General features: G+C 53.3%; 2 protein-coding genes across 2 annotated transcripts in view; one reads left to right on the top strand and one right to left on the bottom strand.

Moving 5' to 3' along the window:
• Positions 1–5370: 5370 nt before the first annotated feature.
• Positions 5371–7454, top strand: GUITHDRAFT_143489 (hypothetical protein; the record flags this gene model as incomplete). Its single annotated transcript, XM_005826429.1, has 7 exons — positions 5371–5391; positions 5429–5485; positions 5632–5963; positions 6016–7087; positions 7129–7231; positions 7275–7331; positions 7381–7454. The coding sequence occupies 7 exons, from the start codon at positions 5371–5373 to the stop codon at positions 7452–7454; spliced, it is 1716 nt and encodes a 571-aa protein (XP_005826486.1).
• Positions 7455–7488: 34 nt separating this feature from the next.
• The window catches only part of GUITHDRAFT_154437 (hypothetical protein), a 2320-nt gene continuing 1152 nt past the window's right edge, over positions 7489–8656 (bottom strand). Inside the window, exons 10-16 of the mRNA XM_005826428.1 lie at positions 8252–8397; positions 8097–8207; positions 7978–8016; positions 7898–7933; positions 7784–7857; positions 7641–7689; positions 7489–7597 (exon numbers count right to left, since the gene is read on the bottom strand). Of these exons, the coding sequence (XP_005826485.1) occupies positions 7541–7597; positions 7641–7689; positions 7784–7857; positions 7898–7933; positions 7978–8016; positions 8097–8207; positions 8252–8397 (512 nt within the window). The 3' untranslated portion in view covers positions 7489–7540. The remainder of the gene's footprint in view (positions 7598–7640; positions 7690–7783; positions 7858–7897; positions 7934–7977; positions 8017–8096; positions 8208–8251; positions 8398–8656) is intronic.

Genomic DNA, 8656 nt, shown 5'->3' with positions numbered 1-8656 from the left:
CTCAGCAAAGACTCTGCGCCTTCTCCTCCTCCTCCCCCCCCACCCCCCCCCCCTCCTCTCCTTCTCTTCAGACACCACCATCACCACTTTCTCTTCCTCCTCGTTCTTGCCTTGCTACTCGATTCTTCATTCTCGATCGGAACGCAACGCGACGAGCCCGGAAACCTTTTGCGGGCCCGGTAGCCTCGACCCGATCCATGTTTGCCGAGCGATTCGACAGCATAATGCCGGGGTCTTCTTGAAGCATCTTCCGTCGCTAAGAAGATTCTCTCGCCTCCCTGTCGCCCATACAAAAGCTCAGGCCTGAGATGCCATCAGATCCTTGTGAGCAAGAGGATGCTAATGTTGTGGATCACGCATGCTATCATACATTGTTGGCTTGCAAACGGAGAACGATTGAGCACAACACTCATTCTCTATTTATCCCCTCTCAAATCTTTTGCGGATTCGAAGATTTTCCTCTCCTTCTTACTTCACTGATAATTTCCTCCCCTCCTGCTGCAACAGCCATTGTTCCTTTGTAGGATAGTAGTCTACACGCGTCTAAGTCTCGTCTGACTCTCACACCCAATCTCTACCCCTCTCCCCTGCTCTGTACCCACCTCTCGCCCTCTCTGCTCTTCCTCCTCTGTTCCTTTTGTATGTCTCTCTCCTCTCCTGTTTCTGTCTGTCTGTCTGTCTGTCTGTCTGTCTGTCTGTCTGTCTGTCTGTCTGTCTGTCTGTCTGTCTGTCTCAGGCCGGGCGAGTCTGTCTTTTTCTCTCCTCGGCTCGAGGCTCTCCCTGACCCAGCATCTCTCCTTCCTCCCTCTCTCCCACACATCTCTCTTCTCCTCCTCCTCTCTCTCTCTCTACCCTCTTCATCGCTTCACTTCACTTATTTCCGGCATGGTCGTTGAAAACGATTAGGAAACTTTTCCGTACCCCCCACCCCCCTATGTCATCACCTGCAATTCCGATACTGACCCCTCCCACCCTGTGATTCAAGACACCCCCTCTATTTAGGACAAGTTTTAGTGTTTTTGATAATGGTGGGGTTAATAATGGGAGGGGTCCAGGGTTCAAGTCAGAGTCAATCGTACTACCCACCCCCCTACCGATGTCAACGATCAACTTCTGTCATCTTGACTGGAAATGAACTTCTGAGTGACTAGTGGAGGCCGACTTGAAGGCCCGGCGGGGCCCGGAAGAGCCAAGTCCCAGGACTCCTGGACACTACGTCACCAGGCCCGGGGGCCCGGGGAGCCTCAAGCCGATCATCACTGAGGGCCGCCGCCTGCGGAGTCAGGGCAGGCTCAGGCCGGGCCGCGCCCGGGACCCGGGGAGCCTCCGAGTCACTGCGGCCGATCGCCACTCAGGAGGGCTCAGGCCGCTCAGGCCCGGGTCCCGGAGTCCCGGCGGGGAGCCTCAGTCAGCCGATCGCCCGGTGACTCGGAGGGCTCAGGCTCAGGCCCGGGTGTCCGGGACTCCCCGGACCCGGGCCGGGGAGTCAGTCCGATCGATTTCATGTCACAAAACTTTCCTGCTTTTTAATAATTGAATTTTTGACAGCAGGGTTTATAAAGACTTTTATGATGTAGTACCCCCTTCCTTTCAAATGAAACCACCGGTGGTAGGTCCATTTCTTGTCGTGTCGTACCCTCTCTAAAAGGATCCTTACCAAGCTCAAACTAACGCCTCCCTTTCCCTCATCCAAGCCTGCGCCCTACCTTTTCTTTCCTCCCTCCTTTCCCTCTCTCAGCTCTAGCTCTGCTCTCTTTCCTCCCCACCGTCACACTTCGCTCCTACTTCCAGCCTAGTCTTGAAAACAAGTTGACGGCTCGTAAATATTCAGCGACGAACATTGCATTCTGCTTTCGCTCTGTGACGGAGTAGAAGACTGATTGATTGAAGATCAAGTTTTATCCATGAACAAAACTCAACAAATGAGGAAAATACTGCATGAAGTAAGAATCTACGAAACTATTGGAAATGAGTTAGATTTGCTCGAAGCATGGGTACCAGGATCAGGCTCTGAAGCCGACACATTACAATCCGAGGGTACTGCCATGGACGCGAAGAAGCGAAGATCCCATTTGCGAACAAGCAGAATCTACCATGAGCTCAAGGTACTTGTTATCAATGATGCAATCTTTCATTCACATTTGAGTAACTTTGTTTGTGTGGAGCAGAGACAAGTTAGGACAGCCCTGCTCTTGCGACACAGGAAGGATCTATCTGCGAGGAGTCGATCTGCACAAATAGCTGCAGCGAATCCTATCACGTTCCATCACTCCGACGCGTCTATGCAATCTTCAACGCAATACACAGTCTCATCTGGGATTTCAGGCTCCCATCGGGAAATCGTTTCAACGGAGAACAACAGAAACTTGGATCACCTCAATGAATTTAAGGAGGCTGTTGGAGAGAATATTGGCCATAAGAAAGAGATGCTGAAAATTTTTGAGAATATTTCAGGGGGGCCGAGGCAAACGTTACGTACTTGTCTTGATTGTTTGAAGTGTGGGAGAATGAACACCGGCGACGTTCTCCAGATGATGACATCATTCTCATCGTTGAGAAATTTCAACTGCGAGCTCAAAGCAAGACGATCCATATCAGACGATGCAGCATCTGCAAATCTATATGAATTTCCAAGGATAGTTGTAAGTTGATGAAAGCATTCATTCCTGTGCGACATGTGTCAGCTCGTTGAATCTGCAATGCTGTCACCCTGTTGCTGTATTTCTAATGCAACAAATGTCGCGTCACATACCTGCACTGTTGGCCTGCAGCGGTTGCTCCTGACTAGAATTTGCAACATTCCCAAATAAAAACTTCAAATCGTTGGCACTTTCATCATCTATGTTTAATCATTCTTGGAAAGCTACAAATTTCTTTTTAAGCCTGCTGGTGGGCCATTCCGTTGGCAAGTGATGAAACAGCGAAGTTTGAGGCCCCGTAGGAAGCACCAGAGCCAAGACCCCTGCAACCCTTTCAGACCTGAATACAGATGCAACTTTGATCGACCTGTGCGCATAGAAGGGGAAGGACTTGCAGTCAGGATCTGCCTCAACATTGGGGGTAGACCAGGTCACAGACCAGCCAGGCATGGTGTTCTAGTGGCCCGAAAATTCAGCGAAAACCGACGAGAATCTATGTACATACGCAGGTTCCGTCATGAGGAAGGAGAACCACAGGCTCAGGGCCCTGGGCAAACTGTATTGCAGATCAATCAGGCGCAGTAAAGGATGTAGCGGAGAGGATTTGGTGGAAGAAAGCTTTTGTGAAAATGTTGAGGTTCCCCTCTGATCTACACTTGCCCCCACATCATCACGTGCAACGAGTCGTCGCATCAATCAACAAGGCCATGAGTCGAACGCAAATCAAAGTTCTGATACAAACAAAAGAATGCTTCGAGATGTTTTTTGAAGCAGGAGATCGCTCAGTCCTTCAACAATGGCACATTGAATTCTGAACTCAAAATTTGCACATGGTTCGGTTCACAACAAACCCAGTTTGAAACATTGAGAAACAACAACATTGAGAAACAATGTTCTCAGTACCAAAATTGCAATTGAACGCTTCTCTCAATGAACTAACCGAATATTCCTTCGTGATACAGAAGAACAATCCATACTCAAAAACAAAGCTCAAAACAAGATCATCAAGTTGCTCCTCAGGTCAAATAGCTCTCAAACGGCATGAGCGTTAAAGCTATTGCCACATCACAATGATACAGCATTCAAGTGCTGTATCTTGCTTCTCTCATGTCAACACCTCGTTGGCACCGACCAAATCTTACTTCTGCTTGGTTCCCTCGACATCCTACATTCCGGCCTTCATACCCGCAAAATCTTCCCAATATCAACGCATCAATCATCGCATCAATCATCGCATCAGTCATCGCATCAATCATCGCATCAATCATCGCATCTATCATGTATTGTCTGTCTCTGTCCCCTTCTTCTCCTTCAGTTCCTCCACCTCCCTCTCGCTCACCATGTCCTTCAAGATAGCGCTCAGCATCTCCGCGTGGCTCTTCGCAACCGTCACCGACGTTACAAATACGTTTCTTATTCGTTACAGGAATCGTTTAAGAAGTTACACTAGTGACTGTAAGTTGTAACCGCCAAGAGAGGTACTACTGCTGTAGTACGTGTGACTATGATAGTCCGAGTAAAAGGTACTACCGTAGTCCGAGGCTCTCACATACTGGCCTAGTGACTATCATGATTGAGTGAAGAAAAGATACGATGCCATCATGGCATTAACAACTCTATCCTTGCTCTTTCAGACGGTGAATCTGAGTCCCGGGAGTCCGACGGTCACTAGTGTAAGGACGGTATGCCAGAGACTGAGCCTGAGTCAGCTATTATTCTACCCGGCATCAGCTATACGAGTATTATTCCGAGTTCTACCCCGGGCCCGGCGGCTCAGTGGCATCAGCCCGGCCTCCCCGGCCGGTGCTCGAGTCAGAGTCCCGGCGGACTCCGGGAGCATTCGCCGGAGTCGAGAGCCGAGTCCCCGGGACTCGGCTCTCGAACCCGGCGGAGTCCGCCGGGCCGCGGCTCAGCGGCTGCCCGTGGCACGGTGCGGCGGCCACGCCGGTGGCCCACCGTGCCCCGGCCCCGGTCGGCCGTCACTGCTGTCGGACCGACCGATACAGTACTCAGGCCGGTAACGGTCTGGCCGCGCCGGGCCGGCCGCTGGGCCCGGGCCGGCGTGAGCCGCCTTGAGCAGTTACAATCAAACTGTATGTTGTAACCGCCAAGCTTGGTCATATAGTACCCTACAATTTATGAGAACAAATGGGGGTGGGGGTGGTGTATTGCCAAGCGTTGAGTTTTGAACTTTCAGCAAGAGGCAACTGCTGAACCACCCCACCCTACCTCCCCTCATCCACCCCTCGAAGATGAAAATTGCTTGTAGTACCCCTACCCTCTACATCTGTATTATGTACCCCTACTGTGCGTCCGTGACCACTGACACCGTCACACCCCACCTCCTTGCTGTTTTCTACCCACCCCTTGTTCCTACTTTGTGATGTTTCTCGAAATAGCTTCTTTTCAAAACCATTACTGATAAAACATTTTAGAAAGAAACGATGCAGATTGCGAAATGATGAGAAAGGAACGAAAGATGGAGGGAGCGGGGAAGGGAAGGGAGCGGGAGGGAAGGGGAAGGGAAAAGGTCGGGAGAGCAAGAGATGAAAGATTGCAGGGCAAATAGCAGGACAGCTAAAGGGTTGTGAATATGACTGATATAAAAGTAGAGCAGATGATGGGAATGGAAAATGCGTAGGAGCTCCACTGTTCAGAACATGCGCAAGATCTCGATGTACACATAGGCAGAGAGAATGGAACCACATAATCCATCAAGTCTTTCGTCAACATGCATTTACCAAATCCCCCTGTGACCTTGTGTGACGATGGCTGACGTGTCATTGCAGCCTCTTGTGTTGATGAAACCTGAGCTCGTGTTCTCAACCGAGCTGGAAACAATCAAGGTAGCGGATGAAGCTTTCTTCCTCGATGCATTTGCACATCGGACTGGGCCGTCTGAAGCTAACCCAGCACCTTCGGACGTGACCAACCAGTTCTCGGTTGTTAATGCTTGACTTGCACCCGGTGCCTGATTGCGTCTCCGTGCCAGGCCGCAAATTTTGGGGACAGCAGCAGCAGGACATCGCACAATCACGCGAGCGATTTCCACGAGGAGGGAGACGTGTTGAAGTGGATCTGCCTCCACACCAAGTTCGTCCATGCAGAGATCTGGAATGTTGGACCTGCCGATCATCCCAGCGGCAATGGCGTGACAGGGCCGAACGACTTGGCTGGGGATGATCGCGAGTCAGTCGCGGCTTCTAGCGTGCGAGATCGTTCGCATCATTCGCTTGCTCGGGAGTCATCAGAGCGCTCGGTTGAGATGTCGATCGACGAGGAGTTTGAACGAGCTCTGTCGGCTGATGGACATCCTCACTTGAGGTGCTGGTGCTGCCTTGCCTGCTCCCTTCTCCTGAACCTTCTCTGTGTGCAGGAGTGAAGATGGCAACGTGCACGACGGGGAGTCGCATGCTCAGAACTCGCGAGGTCCGATGATGCATCTGTTTCACCACAAGGCCAAGGGAGCCCACCACTGCTGCTTCTCTGGTGTCTCTTTCACAAAGCCCTCCTCGAGCCATGCTTGGACCCGCCATGCTCCTTGCGGCCTCAGCGAGAGTGAAACAGTGCTGGTCGAGCTTGAACGGGTGAGGAGGGAAGCTAGCTTCCGCTGCGGGCAGTCGCTTCCTGGATCGATTTGGCTTCAGGGCCATCAAGACTGGAACATCTTCAATCAGATGATGGAGGACCCGGAGACCCCCAAGGATCCTCTCACTGAGCTGTCTGGGAAGCTCTTCCTCGCTTACCTCGGCCTCCCCATCTTCGATGCGGCTAACACTAAGCGCATCGTTGGGGTCCTCATGCTCTACCTGCCCCACGAGCCCACCAGCGGCGAGCGCACTCACAACGAGGAGATCGCGCACGTCGCTCGCTCTTACCTGGACGTCAAGCACAACCCAGACGTTATCAAGTGCATGAAACACAGCGCGGGGATGATCAGCCATATGCGGGCATACTTCCAGCGCAGGGACCGATTCAACTACTATGCCTACAAGATCGCAAGAGCCAAGACAGATAAGCCAGTGGGGGGGATAAGCGTCTTAGAGGAGGAGGAAACCTTCACGAACCTGTCGGCTGAGCCCTCGGCCCTAGAGGAGAAGCAGAAGATTCGAAGCTTCTTCTCCGAATACTGGCGGAAATGGAAGGGGGCGGAAGGGAAGCCACCGCCTCGGATGGACGTCAAGGGCATGGCTGTGACGTTTGTTGGCGCCTTCATCGGGCTCCTCGCAGTCTCCTACTCCGCCTGGGCCTGCGGTCCTGTCGGTAACGAGACTTACTACGCCATCATGCTGGGCTCGTACGGGGCACTCGCGACTCTTATCTTCGCGGCCCCGAGCTCTCCCTTCGCGCAACCTCGCATGGTGATCGGCTCGCACATCATCGCATGCAGCATCGCTGTGATCGTCAACTACCTCACGGACCCCAAGTACGTTGCCTTCTTCCCCCAGGTGACGCTCAGCTGCTTCTCCCTCTTGCTGACCTCCTACAGCCTGTCAGTGACGCCCTCGTACCTGCCCTGGTGATCACCGCCATGGCTGGCTCCGGCCTCACGCATCCCCCGGCAGCCGCATGTTCCATCATCTACATCAGTGGTGCTGCTTGTACCTCCGACCTGCTGCCTCTGACTTGCACCAGCTGGACCTCAAATCCGAGAATTGGGCTGGGCGTATCTGATCCCCTCCCTTCTTGGATGTGCGCCTGTTCTTCTCCCTCCCTCCTTCTACTCTAACGACACGCGCAGGCGTCATCCTCGTTTTCACAGCCCTCATCGTCAACAATCTTGCTCCCTTCCGCTCCTACCCTCTCTTCTGGTAGTCGACGCCTTGCTTCCTTTCCTCGCATATTCTTTCTCTCGCTTCGTTTTATTCATTCTAGCTGCCCCTCCTCTGCTCCCCTAGCTCTCATCTCGTCTTCTGCCCCTCCGAGAAGAGAGGCGGCGCTCGTCCTCTCGCAAGTTTCTGCGGATCATTCAGCAGCTGCTCTCAGTCTCATTTGCTTCACCTCCTTCCACTTTCTTGCCTTCACAGCCGCCCGGAGCGCAGCCTCGTATCTGCCCCTCCTCTCAGCATCGCCGCCTTGACATTGCCGTCTTCCTCCCTCCTCTCCTCTGCTTCTTTCAAGCTCCTCCATGAAGTTCTTCATACCTTATGTAGTCCGTGTGCGAGTACTGCACCGGATCCTCCGCCAACTCCTGCCGCATCCTCGCCTTCCTTGCCTCCTGCCACCTCGTCATCCCCGTCCCAGCACCCATGCCGAACCTTTCGCTTCTTGGGCAGCAGCAGCTTCTCGCGATGCTGTCCCAGCAGTGAGGAGAACGCACTTGCAAGGGAAGGAGGACCTTCATGCTTCGCTGTTGGGCCAGGTTGACTAGCTCACGCTGGCAAGCATCGGTGATCGCAGACTAGCGTGAGACGAGAGCAGGGGAGGAGGCATGGGGAGATGCTCATGATGGTTTACCTGCAGAGGAGGACGAAGCGCATCGACAGCTGAAGTATCCACCGGGTTGTATCCTGTCGAGACCTTCCAGCCCTTGTGTAAGACGATTCCTTTCGGGTAGAACCCTGGAGTCTAAGCGCCGCGTGAGCCTCAGTCGCTTGTCCTTGTAGTCGTACCAGGCTGCCGTCCTTGTCCATCATCGGGAACGCTCCTCTCTCCTCCACATCCGTCTTCGTCATCTTCATCTCTCCGCGAACAGCAAGAGCTTTGTCTTCATTTTCCTGCCCAGCGGGAAGGAAATAGGCTTTTCGGGGCACTCCAGCTAAGGCGAAGGGCGAGAAGGATCAGAAGAGAACAGGAAGAGGGAGAGGGAGAGGGAGAGGGAGAGGAAGAGGGGAGAAGAGGGGGAGGGGGAGGGAGAGGGAGGAGGAAGGAGGGGAAGGGGGAGGGAAGGAGGGGAGGAGGAGGGAGGAGGAGGGAGGAGGGAGGAAGGGGAGGGAGGAAGGGGAGGGGAGGGGGAGGGGGAGGAAGGAGGGGGGAAGGAGGGAAGGAGGGAAGGAGGGAAGGAGGAAGGAGGAAGG

This window comes from Guillardia theta, assembly GCF_000315625.1.
Source record: "Guillardia theta CCMP2712 unplaced genomic scaffold GUITHscaffold_75, whole genome shotgun sequence".
Lineage (NCBI taxonomy): Eukaryota > Cryptophyceae > Pyrenomonadales > Geminigeraceae > Guillardia > Guillardia theta.
This window is presented reverse-complemented; position numbering and strand designations above follow the sequence as displayed.